Source organism: Mixophyes fleayi, chromosome 1 (genome assembly GCF_038048845.1).
Source record: "Mixophyes fleayi isolate aMixFle1 chromosome 1, aMixFle1.hap1, whole genome shotgun sequence".
NCBI classification, from domain to species: Eukaryota; Metazoa; Chordata; class Amphibia; order Anura; family Limnodynastidae; genus Mixophyes; species Mixophyes fleayi.
The window spans coordinates 442,716,263-442,737,538 of NC_134402.1; the positions used below are offsets into that span (position 1 = coordinate 442,716,263).

The 21,276-nt window shown below is 39.8% G+C and overlaps 1 protein-coding gene across 2 annotated transcripts in view; it reads right to left on the reverse strand.

The window, feature by feature from the left end:
• DCC (DCC netrin 1 receptor) overlaps nucleotides 1-20,886 on the reverse strand; it is a 605,048-nt gene extending 584,162 nt beyond the window's left edge. For both annotated transcript variants that reach the window (XM_075185502.1, XM_075185492.1), the window contains exon 1: nucleotides 20,253-20,886. In XM_075185502.1, coding sequence (XP_075041603.1) covers nucleotides 20,253-20,343 — 91 coding nt within the window. In that variant the 5' untranslated portion in view covers nucleotides 20,344-20,886. The remainder of the gene's footprint in view (nucleotides 1-20,252) is intronic.
• Nucleotides 20,887-21,276: the final 390 nt, after the last annotated feature.

The window sequence follows — 21,276 nt, forward strand, 5'->3', positions numbered from 1 at the left end:
CAGGAATAAAAGTTTTCCCCTGGGGAGGTGTATTGTCGGGTCTACTGACTGCGATGCTGAGTGGGCTGATAATAGGCCGTGGATCCACAATGATGGAATCTTCATCTTTTACCATAGAACGTGACAGAGCATCGGCCTTGCGATTTTTGGAACCGGGACGGAAGGTGACATGGATATCAAATCGAGAAAAGAATAGTGCCCATCGGGCCTGACGTGGATTCATGCACTGTGCAGTTTTAAGGTAGAGCAGATTCTTGTGATCCGTGTATATTGTGACAGGATAACGAGCTCCCTCAAGTAAATGTCTCCACTCTTCAAGCGCCAATTTGATGGCAAGCAGCTCTTTGTCCCCTATGGCATAATTTCGTTCAGCTGATAAAAATTTTCGGGAGAAGAACCCGCAGGGATGCCATTGCTCATCAGCCGGTTTTTGGGAGAGAACTGCCCCTATTCCGACAGATGAGGCATCAACTTCCAAGTAGAATGAACAGGTTAAATCTGGTTGCCTCAGTATGGGAGCAGAAATAAATGCTTGTTTCAGAAGTTGAAAAGCAGATTGGGCTTCTTCAGACCACTTGGCAGGATTAGCTCCTTTTTTGGTGAGGGCGGTGAGTGGTGCTACTACAGTAGAGTAGCCACGAATTAATTTTCGATAGTAGTTAGCAAATCCCAGAAATCGCTGTACTGCCTTTAGTGTAGATGGTTGAGGCCAGTTAAGAATAGCTTGCACCTTCTCTGGGTCCATACGGAGACCGGTGCCCGAGATGATATACCCCAAGAATGGAATGGATTCAACTTCGAAGGTGCATTTTTCAAGCTTGCAATACAGTTTATTCCTTCTGAGACGGCTGAGGACCTCTTTAACATGTCTGCGATGGGACTGGATATCAGAGGAGAAGACGAGGATATCGTCCAAATATACCACAATAGTATGGTACAGTAAGTCCCGAAAGATTTCGTTTATGAAATTCTGAAAAACCGCTGGGGCATTGCTCAGACCGAATGGCATGACAAGATATTCGTAGTGCCCATCCCTGGTGTTAAAGGCGGTTTTCCATTCATCGCCACGCCTGATACGGATCAAATTGTAGGCCCCGCGGAGATCCAACTTCGTAAATATTTGCGCACCTTTGACTCTGTCAAATAACTCTGTGATGAGGGGCAGAGGATACCGGTTCTTGATGGTAATGTCGTTGAGACCTCGTTAATCGATGCAGGGACGTAATCCACCATCTTTTTTTTTTACAAAAAAGAACCCGGCTCCTGCCGGTGAAGAGGATGGGCGAATAAAGCCCCTTTCCAAGTTCTCTTTTACATATTCAGACATAGATTTTGTCTCAGGGATAGAAAGAGGGTAGACTCTGCCACGCGGTGGGGTTTTACCCGGAACAAGATCAATGGGACAGTCCCAATCCCGATGAGGTGGTAGAGTTTCAGCGGCCTGCTTACTGAAAACGTCTGTGAACTCTTGGTAGGCAGAAGGAACTGGCAAAACTTCCTTATCAGAGGTGGAGCAATGTGGAAGAACACGTTGTAAACAGGACCCGAAACAAGTTGGAGCCCACGCCAGGATTTGTGGAGTCGACCAGTCAATATGGGGGTTATGCGTTTGAAGCCATGGAAACCCGAGAACCACAGGGCTAGTGGCTTCTGGGATGACCAAAAAGGTAAGAGACTCGGAATGCAGAACTCCTATTTGGAGCATCACTGGAGAAGTCTGATGCGTAATGGTACCCCCTGGAATACGGCTACCGTCAACCGCAGAGAGAAAGATGGTCACTGGAATTTTCTCTAGTGGAATGGCTAGTTCAGCAGCTAATCTGGCAGACATGAAATTCCCAGCTGCTCCAGAATCCAGCAGGGCTGAAATGTATTGGGAGCCTTGAGCGTGTTTCAGAGTGACTGGGATAATACAGTCCTTGCCTTGTGGGGAGCGAAGAGCCACTCCTAGGCTCACTTCCTCATCGTCAGCTAGGAGGTTGTGTTTACCCGGCTTGCGAGGACAATGATGTAACAGATGTCCGGAACTGGCACAGTATAAGCAAAGTTTCTCTCTAACTCGCCGTTCTCGCTCGGTGGGTAAAAGACGTGCTTTGCCTAATTGCATGGGTCCTTCAGGGAAAGGAGACGGTACACGGGCCCGTTGAATAGGGTGGAACTTGGGGTGTTTCAGCTTCCTCTTTTCTAGAGCTCTTTCTCTGAACCGAAGATCAACCCGATTGCAGGTGGTAATCAATTGGTCTAGCGTTGTAGGTAAGTCCCGAGACGCTAATACATCCTTAATGTGGTCAGACAGGCCCTGCCAGAAAACCGCAACAAGAGCATCGTTATTCCAAGATAGTTCAGAGGAAAGTGTTTGAAATTGAACGGCATATTGGCCCACAGACTGCTGCCCTTGCCGAAGGCGCAGAATATCTAAAGCGGCTGACGTTGTTCTTCCAGGCTCGTCGAATATTCTGCGGAAGGTAGACAGGAAGCTATCAATAGCAAATAAAATTGGGTCAGATTTTTCCCAGAGCGGTGATGCCCATGCCAGAGCTTGCCCTGATAGTAGCGAAACAATATAAGCAGTTTTGGTACGTGCAGTGGGGAAATTTCCGGGTTGTAATTCAAAGTGTATACTACACTGGTTGAGAAACCCGCGGCAATTCTTCGGATCGCCATTGTATTTAGCTGGCGTGGGAAGATGGAGTCTGGATGAAGTAAGTAGTGAAGCAGGTATTACTGGCTCAGGCGGAGTATGGGATGGTTGACTGCGGAATAACTGCAAGGTATCCATACGTGTAGAAACATCCTGCAGCAATCTCAAAATTTGCCCCTGGTTAGTTTCTTGTCTCTCAATGCGTTCAGCTAATATTTGGACAGAGTCCTCCCTCGGGGTATGTTCCCCTAGCGGATCCATTAGGCCAGAACAAACTGTCACGGTCGTCTGAATTTCTTGATCCGATTCGGGACCCTTGGGACTAGCTGGAGCAGGAGTGAAACAGAACTTAGCAGCCTGGATGAACTTCTTGCTCATGTTCTTGCTGATTGTAGAATATAGCAGGGGAATTAGCAGTCTGGAAATGTAGACAGGAACACTGCACTTGTAATGCAGTCAGGAACACTGCACTTGTAATGCAGTCAGGAACACTGCACTTGTAATGCAGTCAGGAACACTGCACTTGTAATGCAGTCAGGAACACTGCACTTAGGAGTGCAGACAGGATTACTGCACTTGTAATGCAGTCAGGAACACTGCACTTAGGAATGCAGACAGGAACACTGGAGCCAAGAACTATCCTCTGGAGAGAAGTGTGTTGTTCTGGCAATGAACAGATCACAGCAGCAGGTTTAAATAGGATGTCCCAAACAACTATTGGCTGATCAGTTCATGTGATCACAGCTTCTGAATCTGGTTGGTTTGGAATGATCACCTGACTGCATCCAAGATGGCCGCGCCCATGCAGCAGGACAAACAGTATGTGTTTGTTTACAAATGAAGGTGTGGAGAACGGGAATGCAGCAGATGACCAGAAGGGACCCAGGTAGCCGTGATATGACAGCGGCGGATGAGGTAAGTGCGGCTAAGATCCCGATTTGTGACAAAGGGAAAGTAGCCCATCTTCTCTTTTTTGTGAAGAGGACAGGCGCCCTGTTGACGTGACCCATGTCACCATGCCTGCCTATGTTGTGTGACAACGGGATTTGTGATTTACATCCTCACATGCCACGCATTTTCCCCTTGCACCAGAAAAGGTTCAAAAAGGGGGCAAGTAGGCCACATGCAGTTCAGAAATAAAATTTTGATGTAACAAAGGCACTTTGGATGTGCATTGTAATTTATATTTGTAAATGATCCCATGCGAATTAACCATTGAGACTTTTGTATCATTAGTTGACCTTGTTTATGTCACCACAAGCCACTAACTTCACCTAACATTACAATGATGTGTAAACCATCTCACATTTATTATGCTGTTATGCCGTTTGTGCTATTCCAGACCTTTTCCTATTGGGAAATAGAGGAACATAATCCAGTAACCAGGTTTCAACGGAGCATTGCTATTTCTAACCCTCTTGGCAATCTAGGTAATAATGAAGTAGATCCCCATGGTTTCCATGTGGCAATCGAAGCTTTCTTCAAAGTCTGCAATCATCTCCGTCTCCTTTGTTTCTCCACCTGCTCGGTATATTGATCACACAGGGGGAAATTATCTTGGACTACGACCTGAAGATAAATGAGTCTCTTGCTCTTAACTGATCTACTGACCTCCGAAGATGAAGACGTCAGATGATTGATTTGATTTTGGAGACTTTCACCAAACTTTAAGAGTTTAAAGCCGGTGTGATTACAGAGTGTGTTTTGTAACCAGCCAAATAAGACTTAACATATTTGTGTTACCATATAAATGCAAAATAAGACAACAAATATGCTAAACGGAAAAATAATTATAAGGCTATGAAATAGATATTAGAGTGGGAGACTAATGGCCTCATTTAGAGTCGGACGCAAAGTCCGTTTCAGGCGCATCTTGCACATTTCCACTGACGGGACATGCGCAGTAAGCAACAGTTCCCAGCAGTTCCGTCTGCTTCTCAGACACAGTGTACACTGCAACAGCTTGCGTCTCAGTATGAGGAAAAGGGTGGAACACAGAGTTATGTAGGCGTGACTGTGAATAATTTAGATACTATAGACATCTACCCGCAAAAACAACCCTAGTCGGATCAAGACGGAGGCGGAACACACTTCAAAAAGACAGAAAAAGCGCAGCAGGAATTAGGTGGCGCAAGAAGTTAGCTAGCTGCAGGAACTGGTCGCAGCTTGGTAGGGTATTACGAGTTGTATGTCACTTGTAATACCCTACCAAGCTGTGGCACACTCCCACTCCTACTCTTTCATGTAAGTCTTAGACGCACATTGCGTCTGACTATAAATAAGGCCCTAAATGTACTAATTTGTTACCTTCTATAGTCAAATAACTTTTCCACACAGTTATAATAGTAGTTAAAATGGAATAATAATAATAATAATAATAATAATAATAATAATAATAATAATAATAATAATAATAATAATAATCACATAATAGTAATATAATTTGGACAAAAAAAGGTGTGTTGACCTATAGAATTTGTGGTGGCCTAAGTAACTGTACAGTATGTAGCTGCATAATATATATGGTGATATTCTACTGGCTGCATACATGTGGCAGGAACAGACCAATTAAATAAATAACAAAGCAAAAATAAAACTGTTAAAAATGTATTTGCTGCCCCTCCTGACCAGCGCCCACCGGACTTGGACCGGGCCATTAGATATTTGGGTGCTCCGCTGCTGGGTTGCATGCTGGAGTAACAATGGAGTACCAACAGACTGTTAGATATGCAGTATCTTATAGCAACCAATCAGATATCAGCTTTTAGCAGTCCAGTGTAATCAGGCTAGTAATGAAAGTGAATATCTGACTGGTTGCTACGGGTTACAGAGCATATGCTCAATTTGCATTTTATGGAATAAGGTTTCTAATCTTTAAACTAATACCAGTCTTAAAACATTCTGTAGCTTCAATCAGAAAGCATGCCCCCCCCCCCCAGCACAAAAACAACCCCCTAATCATAGTGCAAACATGAATCTAACCTTCTGGTAGACCAAGAGTTAACTTGCAAACGAATACATTTCTATCTAGCTGATCCCAAAAGCCATCTAATCCTCGCTTTGTTCCTTGACTGTATGATCAATAAAAAGTTGTTAGAGAATTATTTAGTACACATAAAAGTTATAATGAGAATAGATTTTTCTCTTCCAGAATATTGTTAGGTGTTAGGAATACATAGCGCGTTTTCACCAGTTAAAGTAACCGTTCTGCTAACCGTACCATACAATGAGGAGATTGATGCTATACAGTTATTATTAATGATACATACATGTTCTATAGGGCATTATATAGTTATTTGGATAGCACACAAGACAACTACACTATTTTATTCATGGATATCTGTGAGATCAAAATAATGTGTACAAGAATCAGTCTACTTAAAGCAGCAATCCAATGGAGAGTTGGTATTTACCATTTTCCCTTTTTTTCCTTTCTTCAGGCTGCTATTAATGATTTATGATTCTGGACTACCATGGCAACCACAGTCGCATGGCACATGAAGCAGTGAGCAAAGAGGCTTTAAAACACCCCTCTGAGCTTTCTCAGCACGGTGACATCTTCCCACCCCACCCTTCCTCTGGCATGCCATGACAGCTGTGAAGCTGTGTCTGTGTAGCAGACTGTCTGTATCTGGCATCATTTATTTTGTTTGCCAAACAGACACATTTTGAAAAGCAGGATAGCTACGAAAAATTGGAGGATTTCTTGGAGGATAGCTAAGAAAAATGATGCATGCTCCAGAGATACTGTCTATATTGCCAGTTAATAAATAAGTATTCATGTATGTCTGTTGCTTAAAATTAAAGCAGTCAGCCATTTATGTGACCGAACCATTTATGTGACCGAACCAGTATTAACGTGAAACGAGCCTATCAATTGTCCCGCAATCAGCGACATAACTGACGAAGGAAGAGATACAATGAAACTACTGTGCCATTCACACAACCCAATGGAACAGCGTTGCTTGTGGGCAAACGTATTCAGCAATAAAAACTGTGCAAATATATAGGGGGAGTTATGAAAACTGGTGCAGGAGAGAGTATTGTAAACCATAGCAATCTTTCAGATGTCCAGTTACATGTTCTAAACACTAGTATAAACATTACATAGTTTCATTGGTTGCTATGAATTACGAACACATTTTTTCCAGTGCCTCAGTTTTCAGATACGTCCCCTATATTATTTTTAAAATAATTAATGTTTCAGGATAATGTCCCTTTAAATAAATGGAACCAATTAAGACAATGGGCCATTTATAATACTCTGAGGTCAGCACTGGCAACCCTGACCTCTGAGTAAACAGACTAGCCAATCAATTCATATAACTGAAACTCCATTAAACCACTTGCACAGTTTATTGGAAACAATTTTCCCCTTCTCCCGAAACTTGACCATCTCGTTGCCCAAAGGGGAAAAGCTGGGGACCGTATTCTTAGAAAAGAGATTATCTGTAAAAACGAATTTCCTGGAACAGAATCTATATTGAATGTTCATCTTTCATGGTGGCAGCAAGACAGAACAGAATACGCTTCCATGATTACGCTCTCTTCTTTTAATGAAGACGCAGTATACCACTTTGTTATACTAATTTACACTCTAGATCAAATTATGCAGAATTCTCAACTTCAACTGTCAAACTGATTGTTAATGGAGGATGGTGCTTAAAAAAAAAATAATTAGACTTGCAGGTGGTGAGAAATAAGAACAAGTGCTTAAATTCATAAAAAGAAAATTAAACAAGTAGACCTACAGCATTGCTAGGCAGATGCATCTGCTCCAAAGGTGGGGTAGCCTGTGGCTTTCCAGCTGTTGCGGAGATGCAAAGCCCGGCCAGTTGGCAGATCGTCAACTTTAGAGCCATAGGGCACCTCACTGTGTTCTACACCATTCTAATTAGCTGTTAGCATTACTATGCTGTTTTTTTTTCAGTTTTGCATATTTTTTAAAATAAAATATCAAGAAGGGAAACCTCGTACCAGCTTTAATTCATCTCCCTATCTCCATACACAGTCAAAAACTTTTTTGGGGTCCATTTCCTAAGGTTTCAATGAGAAATTAGTACTTTTTTAATCATTCCCTCCGACGTAATAATAAGATAATTTTTTTCTGCCGCTTACTGGTGGAAAAACAAGCACATATGAAAGGTTCTTCAAACATATTACTGGTGAGCTGGAGTTTTCAGACACAACATGTATCAATTCTGTTTGGAAAGACAGAAGTCTGAGCTTTTCTGTGCCCCTCCTTTTCCTATTCATTACAATACACTAAGCTCTGATAACCTGTTAACACTTAGTGCCAAAAATGAGCACAAAAATGAGCGCACCCTTAAGACTCATTTCTTTATTCAAGTCCTTCAGTCCTCCTCCTAACTTCCTTGTCCCGGCTTTCTCCCCCAGTTAGTACCACCCTATTTGTGTCTCCCCTTTCCTTTAGGATGTAAGCTCTCATTAGCAGGGCCCTCTTTCCTTGTGTGCTCCTTCAACTATTCCATCACCCCCTGTACCTCTTGGCCTGCTTCCCTAGCCCTATTTCCTTAAGCTTCGCCCTACTTTTCACTGATTTCTACCATCACTTTCACTCATTGTCCCAGAAATAATTTGATTTGCATTACCATGTTACCTGTGTGTGTGTGTGTATATATTTTTGTTCTTCATTTATTGTTCTTTCTGTATCATTTATTGTTCTTTCTGTACCTCTTTCCTTGTGATCTCCTTCTACTATTCCATCACCCACTGTACCTCTTGGCCTGCTTCCTTAGCCCTATTTCCTTAAGCTTCAGCCTACTTCTCTCTGATTTCTACCATCACTTTCACTCATTGTCCAGTAATAATTTGATTTACATTACCATGTTACCTGTGTCTGTGTATATATTTTTGTTCTTCATTTATCATGTTGTGTCATGAGTCACTGTTTTCTGTATATGTCATTAAAGATAATAATAATAGTACGTAGGTACACATTTTCTCCCTATTTGGATAAACCATTTACTAACTGAATTTACTAACTGAATATTTTTCTTTTACTCGTTTTTGAATGTTCTGTTTTCATACAGCCTTCTGTTTTGTACCTGCTTTTTGAGCAACATAATGTTTTGTAGGCTTTCCTGAATGACTGGTGAGAGGGCACTTAATTAGGATAATTTAAGAAATAGTGGACTTTAATTGGATTCACTCTAAAGCTAGTTACTTTAAAAGCATTGAGCGTTCTGCATGGCTGCTCCTCGTAGTTCAGTCAGCATATAAAAGTGACGTTTTTCGTTAAACTCTACAATTATCCTGCTGGCTGTATCCAGCTATAACTCTGGCCAAAGTTGATGTTTGTTTTATTCCAGCCCAGGGAGTTTTAGTTTAATAACAAATTATTACTAAGAAACACTGATATAACCAAATATTACCTTTTCTTTCCTATACTGTTTTTCAAAAATAAAATATTAATGGGGTTTTAACCTCCAGGTTAATTTCACTTATTGGCATGCACATACCTAACCTCCCCCCGTGACATTTACTAAATATATTAATTTCTCTTTAGGCTTTCTTCTGTGACTCTCAGCCATGTGTTTATAGCACTAGTCAGTTTTGTTTATTTTCTATATCTCAGGTTATATCACATGTTTTATGCTCTCTGCGTTGGATAGTGTTTAATTAGATGAGTGTCTTTCTGCTGTTCCTCAAAACAAAGTAAATAAACAGCTTTTCCAAATGATAGAAAGATATGGATGAAAAACATAGTTTAACGTTAGAAAGAACAAGCAATGTATTTAGTTAATGTTGCGGAAGGTCATGCACAAATCAATAAATTAAAGTCGCTTGGAGGTGGATAATTATGTTAAAGGTGCATATTCATTGTATGGTGTTACAAAATATGTCTGACACATTATAAATATATATATGTTAATATAAATACTATAGTAAAATTTATGTTTGTGATGCCCCCATCCCCAACAGGTTCTTTCTTTCAGTGTTTTAGTGGTCTCTGTGCATGGGATAGTGGTTCATCACTGAGAAACCAATGACATCACTGAGGATCCAATGACATCACTGAGGATTCAATGACACCCCTGAGTAATTGGTGACATTCCTGAGGAACGGATGAGATCACTGGAAAACTGGTGACAACACAGAGGAAACAATGACATCACTGAGGAAACAATGGCACCACTGAAAACCAGTGACAACATTGAGGAAACAATGACATCACATAGGAACCAGTGACATCACTGAGGAAACAGTGACATCACTGAGGAAACAGTGACATCACCGAGGGCACAATGACATTACTGGGGAACCAATGACATCACTGAGAAAACAATGATATCACTGAGGAACCAGTGACATCACTGAGGAACCAGTGACATCACTGAGGACACAAACACATCACTGAGGAACCAATCACGTCACTGAGAAAACAATGGCATCGCTGAGAAAACAATGATATCACTGAGGAACCAGTGACATCACTGAAGAACCAGTGACATCACCGAGGACACAATGATATCACTGAGGAACCAATCACGTCACTGAGAAAACAATGGCATCATTGAGGAAACAATGACATACCTGAAGAACCAATGACATTACTGAGGACACAATGACATCACTGAGGAACCAGTGACATTACTGAGGAAACAGTGACATCCCTGAGAAAATAGTGACATCACTGAGGACACAATGACATCACTAGGCAACCAATGACATCACTGAGGATCCAATGACATCAATGAGGACACAATGACATCACTGAGGAACCAGTGACATCACTGAGGAACCAGTGACATCACTGAGGACACAATGACATCACTGAGGAACCAATCACGTCACTGAGTACACAATGACATCACTGGGGAACCAATGACATCACTGAGAAACCAGTGACATCACTGGGGAACCTTGGACATTACTGGCAACAGGTAAATATTAAATCCTGTTACATTATGTGAATTGTTGCATTTGCATTCCTTAAGCCTTTTCACAGTGAATCAATTTCTGTATTAGATTTAGATAGAAGGCACCATTAAATGATATTTTGCATGTATATAAATATAACCTTTCGAAGTTGACAGCTATTTTGCGTGGATAATGTTCTGCGCAAAAAAAAGAAGTAAACCTTTACTGTTTTCTTGTTAGAGTCCAAGTTGCGTTAGTTGTGGTTTCAGAATCAGAAAGCGCCAATTTGTGGCTGCACTTAACATTTGTACATTACACCGTGGACAGCTAAAGGAAAATACATTTAACTCACTATTCATTTATGTTACCAATTACCCTATCAGGGGACTTTCATGGTACACTTCCAAGGCTGTAAAGATCACGATAAATTATGCATTAACAGCAACGCTTCCCCTTTCTTCATAGGTGGCAGAATATCAGCCTTTAAAGAACCGGACAGCACAGCTAGTGAAATTACTGCAAGACGATGTACAAGTATTATCTCTCTAGGGTCTGTTAAACCCTTCAGTATTCTTGGCTTCAGTTTAACTGTTTTACTTTAAAGGGAGACTATCATCAACAATGTATATTAAATAATATGATATATATATATATATATATATATATATATATATATATATGTACATATATATATATATATATATATATATATATATATATATATATATATATATACACACACACACACACAAATATAAAGCTACAGTATGGATATCTGCAGCTTTTACACCTAACTGCGAAGGGCTCATCAGTTTTCATTCTGTTGCTGTAGCGGTATGATTGTTTTTTTAGCTGATAATGATCTACAGTCACGGTCAGCTGAGCAAGGCTAATGTAGTGGATGACCCTTGCTTTCCTGTTATTTTCGGACAGCCCCTGTTGCTGGAAAACCCGAAAGTTACCACCATGAACGGCGTGAAGCCACATATTGTTTTCATGTGATCCAGTTCACTTCAAATGGACAAATCTGTCCTATTATAGCCAAACACGCGCATGACCAAATTCAACGCGGATCCCCTTTGGTTGGCCTACATGCCCAATCACGGTATTCGCTGTGCGAGCACGGCATGAATTGTGGAAAATTTCGGGAGCTGCCTGAGTTGTGTTCAATGTATACCAAAACTACACAAAAAACAAATCAAAAATATTTTCTATACAAAGTACAATTGTAGAACTTATTTTTTTTTATCTTCAATATAATGTTTTTGTTCAGTCTTCTAAACTAGTCTTAAAGTTTTGCCTTCTAAGGAAAATAAATTTGACTTTCTGTATTCATCACACGGGTCACATGGTCTTCATAAGGCCACACTCGTCGGTACACAAAATTCAAATTGATGATGGGATATGTCAAGACATCAGTTTTAAATTCATTAGTGACCCAATTTTTTGTTGATGAGCCAGATGGCTGTGGGTCCTACATGCACTTGATAATCACCAGAATTCGGCAGTAACAGACTTGTGCTATAATAGAGTAATAGCTTTTCATACACTTTACTTATCTCTGACAACTCTCCTCACATATTGCACATTTTAATTTAAGATGACCTTTGACAAATATTTTACGCTGCCGGGTTATTAATATGTCTGCAACATATTCATAAAAAGAGAACGCTTTATTCCCTATTGGTTACAAATATCACTACTGAATAACAGCGAAACATCCAGCTAAAGTGCGCTAACCTGCACCTGAACAAACCATGTTGCAATACAAAGGGTGCAAATGCAAAAGCAACAGCAACAAAAACAACAAAACAACACACACAAATGGACAGTTTGGAAGTTCATAAAAGTCAATAGTCATTAAATATGAGCAGGAAACAATTTAATTATTAAATCAATGTCTCCATCTGATTTGATTACAGTGTTTTCATTAAAACAAACAAAAAAGAAGGACTGACAGCGATTGTCATAAATATGTGCGCGCTGCCACCACCAAGAGAATTGACTGTGGTTGAAGATGAAGACTACAAGGTCCATCATATTTCTATAGATTTGCCTTTGGTATAATTATTCTACATTTGTGAAAAGAGAAAAGAGCCGACATGCTACATCAATAATTGATTTTCTTTAATGCATATGGTTGCAGTTTCCTGACATATATTTCCAAATTCACTGAACTAGTGTTAATACAGAAATGGCAGTAACCGCAGCTAAACATCAATTTGCAATTAAAGAAGTTGACCATCTCAGAAGACTGTCATGCATTTTAAAGTGGGGGGTTCAGGGGGGATTCAGTGTCCCATTATTACCTTTGCCAAAGGGAGCATTAATCTGCAGTCGGACATTTGGCTAATTTACATATTAGTAGATTAGATATAATGATACAATTCTAATAAGTTGGATGTAGGGACTAAATTTACTGTAAATATGTCTGACACTACAAACTTCCGCGCCCCTGTGACTAGAGCCTCACAACAGTACTCTGTGCTGTTATTAACGTATAGAGGCTTTGGGCCTGAGTCATTAAGGCAAAAAAATTAATAAATGTTCTCTGGGATAAACCATGTAACAATACAAGGGGTGCAAATTTGTTTATTATTTTGCACATAAGTTAAATACTGGCTGTTTTTTCATCTAGCGCACAAATATTTGCTAGTTTTATTATTACACTGAAATTTAAAGTTGATCTAGGACATGTCCTACCCCAACTATAAATCTGTCCCCACATTTTTAAATTTACCTCCCCCTCCAATGCAACATGGTTTTGCCCCAGGTGCAAATGTTACTCCTTTTTTATGCCTTTGCTCTCCTTAATGACTCAGGCCCTTTGATTCTGTTTGCATGGTCCCTTCAAATTCAAACTGAGAGAAAATACTTTGGAGTTGGGTGAGCTAAAATACTCTGTACTACTGTTGAAATTAGAATGCTCGGATCCACTTTCCCACTCATATGTTTGTTTGTAACTAGTTATGAAGATGAAAGGCAATACTCTGATACTACACAGGCACCACTAAGTGGTTTATACATGGGTATGCCTGACTAGAGCTGGAATATTGTAATGTGTCATATTCTTCAACACATTGAGAATGAACATATATATCTACATACATATATATATATATATATATATATATATATATATATATATATATATATATATATATTAGCCGAATGTAACTATTTTATTGGTCATGTATTGTCATTGACTATCCATAGTTTATAGATCTATCAATCTATAGTTTATTTCCTTTTTTGCGCTACATAAAGCATTTGCTGCAGCGGAACAGATTATTATAAAACGCACATAAATGAGAGTTTAGCCTAGAAAATTGAGCTGTGCACCGATCCATTTTATTATCTATCCAACGCTTTAAGAAACCCATGTAGTATTTTCCCTTTTTTTTTTTTTTTAATATGATCAGGCCTCGCAAAAGCCCAATATCATGTCAGATGAAGCAGTTAAAACTATTTAGCATTACAAACGGCACAGAAACCACAAGCTCGGGGGAGAATAAGTGAAAGATCCAGCTTGAGAGTCTGGATGGGAATTTTAAACAGGGTAGATCACAGCTGTGGGTATTCAGGTATAAGGTGAGCAGTGGATGTTGTTTTTATTGATTGAATGAAACCTTTCCCTCCAGGAAGAGAACATGAGCTGCTTATAGCACTCACTGCTGATCAGCGGTGGACACTAACAAGCAGCGATCAATCTCGGACGGAAGACAATGTTCAATTGAAAAGTACAACAGCAAAGTGAACCTATGTTATAGAGCAGTGTTGGCTAACCTGTGACAATTCAGGTGTTGTGAAACTACAAGTCCCAGCATGCTTTGCCAATATATAGCAGCTTATTGCTGGAGGGGTATGCTGGGAGTTGTAGTTTCACAACACCTGGAGTGTCACAAGTTAGCCAACACTGTTATAGAGCAACAAATGAGGTAATGTTACATATGGTAAGATCTACGTTACAAGGGGTCTATCTGCAGAACCAGACACATGAAGGTAAATGTATCAAGCTGCGAGTTTCCAGCGGGTTTGAAAAGTAGAGATGTTGCCTATAGCAACCAATCAGATTCTAGCTATCATTTATTAAGTACATTCTACAAAATGATAGCTAGAATCTGATTGGTCGCTATAGGCAACATCTCCACTTTTCAAACCCACTGGAATCTCGCAGCTTGATACATTTACCCCATGATCTATAGCAGCGACCAATCAGATGTTAGCGTTAATTTTCAAAACTGCACTGAAAATGACAGAATGTGATTGGCTGCTACCAGCAATATCACATTTCTCCTTTCTAACAGTTTTCATAAATGTCCCTGTTTGCTCCAAGTTTCTTAGAAATGGTTTTCAAACAGTCAGCCGGGCGAAGGGTGATCTTTAAAAGGCAACACATTTTGTACAGTTGCCTGCAATAAATATGGATGTTAAAATGGAACCAATCCTCTAAGATCATTATCATACATGAGAGGACTGAGTTGCTTGTTAAATGGACGATTCTTGATATCGACCCCATAAACCTATTTTTGTTGAATTTATTCATAATACTTTTACTACTCATGTGAACAAGCAAATTCATTTCAAAACACATTTTAAGGGTATAAAAAGAGTGGTGTTACTGCTGTTTTAAATCATGTTTTTGCTTTGGCATGACCTACGCAAACTGATTTGCTCTTCAAGTATGAACTTGTATCTCTGTTTGGTATTTTATAGCATACGGCAGCTTGTACCTGTGCATTATATACATTATATCCCATCTACCCCAGCCCTAATTTTTTGCTCCCCCCCAAGTTTAACATGTGGCACAAGCTCTTATTCTCAGGTTAAGGGTTATGTGCGGTCCAGTTGAAGGTTAGAAGGCTGCACTTGCAGCCCTTAAACGGTATCAAATTGCCCAATGCTTCTTTAATGTATTGGATTTGTTTTCTAGCCTCTATCAGTGCACTGTAGCCATATATTTATATCATCAGGGAGTGATGTCTTGTTAAACTGGGATACGGCACAAAGCTGCTCTCTGCATACAACTGTAATCAGTGCAAGGAGCACAGCACAGCTGGAGTGTATGACAGGGTAACACAAACTAACAACTCTGCCTGATGATATAACTATATGGTTAAAAAGCCCAGAATGAAGCAAAAAAGAAAAAAAATAAGAATGTATTTTGTACATGTTACAAATAGGCCTTTAAAGGCAATAAATTAGGCTCAGTATTAAAGATAGGAACAAGGATTAAGATCATTACACAGCCTGAGCAAGAGGCGTAACTTTATTTTCTAATTTATTTTTAAAGACCAAATTAATCAATGGTTAAATAAGTATAATAAAAGATTACCTATGCAACATATATCAATATATGTGAAATGCAGCAGATGGTGCCATTATATTTAGGCTAGGGCACCAGCCTCCTTTCTTATCACTGGTTCACAGCAAAACAATTGTCTGCTGCAATTAATATATAATGCATTTCGTGAAACAACAAGGGCCATATTTAAAGAGGGCAAGTGCCCAAACCTGATAAGCAAGTGGGAAATAAAGTATAATAACTCTGGTGACTTGTTGTGTAACTATATGAACAACAAGTACTATATAAGGCTCGATAGTTTCACTGTCCCTCTGATTGATTTATGTAAATACTTTTTACAGTTCAGTAATGAGTGAAATCACACTCACAGTATGGTGGTCCCATTGTCACCTTTCATCATCATCATCATCATCATTTATTTATATAGCGCCACTAATTCCGCAGCGCTGTACAGAGAACTCACTCACATCAGTCTCTGCCCCATTGCAGCTTACAGTCTAAATTCCCTAACATACACACACACACACACACACACACACAGACACACAGACTAGTGTCAATTTTTTGTTAATAGCCAATTAACCTACCAGTATGTTTTTGGAGTGTGGGAGGAAACCGGAGCACCCGGAGGAAACCGACGCAAACACGGGGAGAACATACAAACTCCTCACAGATAAGGCCATGGTCGGGAATTGAGAAGTGCTAACCACTTAGTAACCGTGCTGCCGCCTTTATATAAGAAGCTAATTAACACGCAAACACGGAGACAACATACAAACTACACACCGATAGGGACCCGGGTAGAATCTAAACCAGCGCTGCGAGATAGCAATGCTGACTGATGTGCCACGTTTGCTGGGTCATATAGCATTACGTTTAGATGACTCTTTCACATAGTTGTATCACCGAATGTGCACTCATCAGGGATTCCCTGATTTTAGCCTGGTCATTGAGAACAGACTGTTTTGACATTGGTCAACTTTATCTGTTACCTAAAGCAGATTTTCTTAACTCATTTATTTATCTATTGTAAGATAGCTTCAAATAAACATATCATTTAGCTTATGACTTAATTTAGAGGACCCCCTGATCATTTATGTTAAGCCTTAATTGCTAGACAATAGAATGCTCAGCACTAGAATGCTTAGAGTGCTCTTACTGTGAACTATTGCCTCTTGAATACGTCAGACTTCTCAGGAATGAATCATGAACTGTCTGAGTGATGTCTATGGCTTCTAGGGCACTGATAAGCTAGATTTTTGTGAACACCGGTTCATCCACCACAATGGCTGCTCCCACTGTCTATACGACAGGTGATTTTTAAAGTGCGCTTGTCACAAACGTACATTTAAACTGCTCATACTAAATTTTAATAAAGGAAAATCACACAAAACCAAATGAGTGCTTCCCCCAACCCCACCAAACCTTGCCCCAATTCGATCACCCATAACCACATTTAAACCACACCCACTTTGCTGTGAGCCATAGAGACCCTCCAACAAACATTAGGACTATTGCCCATTAAGTCTCTATATTGTGGCAATAAAATGTCAAGAAATCTCCCCCCCCCTCAACTACTCCCAGTAGCTCCATTATCCCATTGAGAGGGAGAAGTCAGGTTCATCCATCACTATATTCCGTAACAAAGAAAAAGTTGGGTTCTGTCACCATATTTTGGAGGAGAGGAATGACGACATAGTGATCAACCAATCCTCGTTTGATATATGAAGAAGACAATGTAGTTTTATATGAGAGTGAAAGGATAATTTTAACTATACATGTAAATAAGCTGTCTATTTAAGACACGGTTGACATCAGTTCCTCAGGGGCGGTCCCAGGATTTTAAGACATGCCCCTGAACAGCAATGATGACTAAATACTATGTGTCTGAGAGGGACTCTCAGGGAGTACTGTAAGCAGTTATAAAATATGGATGGTTTGCAGGACATCCAAAATTTGAAATAATTTGCCATAGACCCGGAGTGCGTATTGTTGTCTCTAATCCATTTGTTAGCCAGCAATTCAAAAACAAGCGCCACCTACCTAACTGATGTAAAAATAAAAGACAATATAGTAGAACAAGCATAGAGAATAGACACCAACATTATATGTTAATTCATAGTCTTATCGGTAGTTGTAGTTCAAAGGCCTCCATAGTCCTATAAAAAAAAGTATTTGATTTTCCCATAAATCTCTGCTACAGGTTCTATTGCTCAGCTGGGGCACATTGATTCATAAAACCCTAGGATTCACGCTGAAACGCTTCTGGGATAACACTATTAACTCACTTCACTCATTTCCTCTTTGGAATTTTCACAGATACAAAGAGTTTGGCGTTTCTCCCTATAACCTCCTCCCCAAATCTCTCTCATTCCTCCTTTTGTCAATGTTCTCCAGCGACACCCCTCCAGCAAGCATGCCCATAAATTGTAAACACATCAGCTATGCCTGAACGATGCACAGCGCAGTGGGTAGCAATAGGCATTGCAAAACAGATGCTGGGACTTGTCACTGTTGATTTATCCTATAACACGCAGCAGTAAACCTAACAAGATTTCATAGCAAATTCTATAAAAATCCAAACTTGTTACATTTACTTGTTACACACAATATACACAGATGCATGTGCATGAAAGACAAATTAACAAGAGTACCTTGTTAAAAGTTGGTAAAAGATATTAGAGGAAAATATTACAGATTATGCAAGTGTAGATAGTAGTTGTTATTGAAACAAGATGCTTATTCAGTATATAAATGCAACGCGTTCTACCTCAACAGGCATTTTAAACATTCCTAGATCATTTTTCCAATCATTATGTTGATAGTTAGACTGGAGATTACTAATAACAGACCAGAAACCACAAGATTCCATCCAGATTCTCTCAGTTGCCCATTTCAAGATAGGTTGTTAAAGCACCTACAGCAAGTTTCCTTTTGAGCACCGCCTACTGGTGTTCCCCATTTACTACTATGAATTCTCTCCTCCTTTGGCAGTGGTTTAAAGAAATAAAATAGCTTGCAGGGAGCACAGTGATTAATGTGCATTGGCCAACAGCACTGTCTTACAGGCACAAAATGCTTTTTATTCAATACAGCCTGCCAAACAGCAAAACAGGACATACTTATTTTTGGATTAAGCATGCTGCATTGCTTTCACATGGACACACAAATAGCAGTTTTGTGAATTTCAATTATATGGGACCTTAATGCCCTTTGCAACATATATGCTGATAATATTCTTAGTGATGTGTCTGGGTAGAGCCTGTTTCTCAAGCCATGCCGGTGCTGTCCATTTCAGCACCACAGATTAAAAAAAAAAAAACTTGGGCAACCTGTAGCTCTCCAGCTGCTGTCAGCATGGGCACGTTGATCTGGTAGGGCATGCTGGGACTTTTAGTTCCACAGCTTGCTTATTACTAGCTGAGACTCTATACTAACTGGTCTATGCATGCTTCAGTTTTGCTTTCAACCCCAGTACACAGTGCCCTCCCTATTACTACACATAGGAATGAGCAGTCATTCATCCCAATCAGATGCCCAAGTATTCACAGCTGTGCTGTGCAGAAGGCGCTGAAAGGCGTGGGGGCATTAGCTCTATAAATATAGATTATTAAAATTCACTACCGTTCTTTTGACAGCATCCTTGTACACTGTTGCAAATGCTTGCAGACCAAAGAGTGTTAGCGTTATTGAAACGCTACCATAATATGAAGCATCACAATCTCCCCATATATCCCGTGAGCAGAGACCCAATAGCTTAGCACGATTAGGGCAGATAGACATTTAAATCCCACTTGCTATAAACGTCATAGCATAAACAGAAATCAACTTTCACATGGATCTTCATGCTAACACTACACTACCTATTCATTGCACTAATGCACTTTGCCTAGCACGTTATACAATGACACCATTTTTAATATTTGCAATCCTGCCAGTTATTTTTTTTTTTTTTTTTTGCAGCCTACACTATAGGAATATTTAATAGCAATTACCTTATTCACCTGCTTCATCTCTATGGAAAACTGCCTGAAACGTGGGCAAAGAGATCTGCAAAAAATACAGCATTTCTACCAAATCCATATGTATTTACTGTCTATATACACCATCAGGTCGCATAACAAACCTCTGGGGAGAAGGGCTAAATAATTCATTACAACCTTGCAGGTACATGATATGCATTTTTCTTTTCTCTCTAGGTTGTTAATATGTATGGGGCCCCCCTTACACACACCCCCCCCTCCTCCTTTAAACCACTGCAGCAAATACAATCTCAAGTAAATGCAATCTGTCTTTCCAAACATCACAGTAGAAAGAAAAGTGTTGCAAATGAAATGAAATAGCTCCTAGGAGATATTAAGCTTTCATACATTCACATAGCTGTAGAAATGACATAGAGTGGAATGATGATACTGTACTTACCAGCCAGGGAAAGACGCGAGCAATGCAATATAGAAGCGAAGATGAGATACACCAGCTTTGGTAATGAATACAATCCAACACAATTCTCCATATTTCAACAAAACACCTCTGGCTGGCTTTAACCTGAGCTCTGCACACACATGTACAGCTCAGCTTTGTGTAATATTGTATCTTCCTAGATGTAGCACACAAACTTAATTTCAGTCCAGTTCACCACTAGCTGCTAAATCCAAGTAACTAACTCAGGGAAAAGCCGGAGCTGGCTGCAGGTCCCAGTAAAAACCATCCAAAGATAAAAAAAAAAATGACCCCCCAAATCCTGGAGATGATTAGATCCTAGTGCATGGAATATCTGTAGTTAGTTCCATCTCGACATTGCAGGGAAAAAAAAAAAGAAATGCATAAAAAAAAGTAGAAAAAAAACAAGATAGGGTGAAAGATTCCTTCATATAGTTGATTTTTTTTTTTTTTTAAGGTTTGGTAGAGCAGGTTTAAAGCGCTCACTGGTTTCTGGAGCAGTTCACCAGTAATGTATGTGAGCTAAGAGTCAGATGTGTACATCCATTGATCCGGAGATGTAGACAGGCTGGGAGTGAAAATGTGGAGATGGGAAAGGAAAGGAACAGGATTATAATGAGGATTGCAGTGAGAAGGACAGACTTGACTCGAAATTCAGCCTTTGTTCAGTGCCACAGTGTCCGAAATGAGAAACAGGAGTGCCCTCTATAGGCAAAGGCGTGGGACTGTCTCCAATCTACTTGTCACTGACAAGCAAGGCATCTGAAAATAAATTATATCTCACAGTTGGTCACACTGAGTCTTCTGTGACACTTGCTTAATTTTAAAGCAAAGTAAATCCTATCCAGCTTCGCACCATGCATTTAATAGAAGAGTCTGCGTGCTTTAAACTTAATTAAAACACTATATCCCATTTTATCTTTAAGGGCATATGCTACCAAGTTTCCTGCACAAGTGTGTAATTTTTATTTTACAGTTTCTAACAATGGGATGCATTGCAAAATAA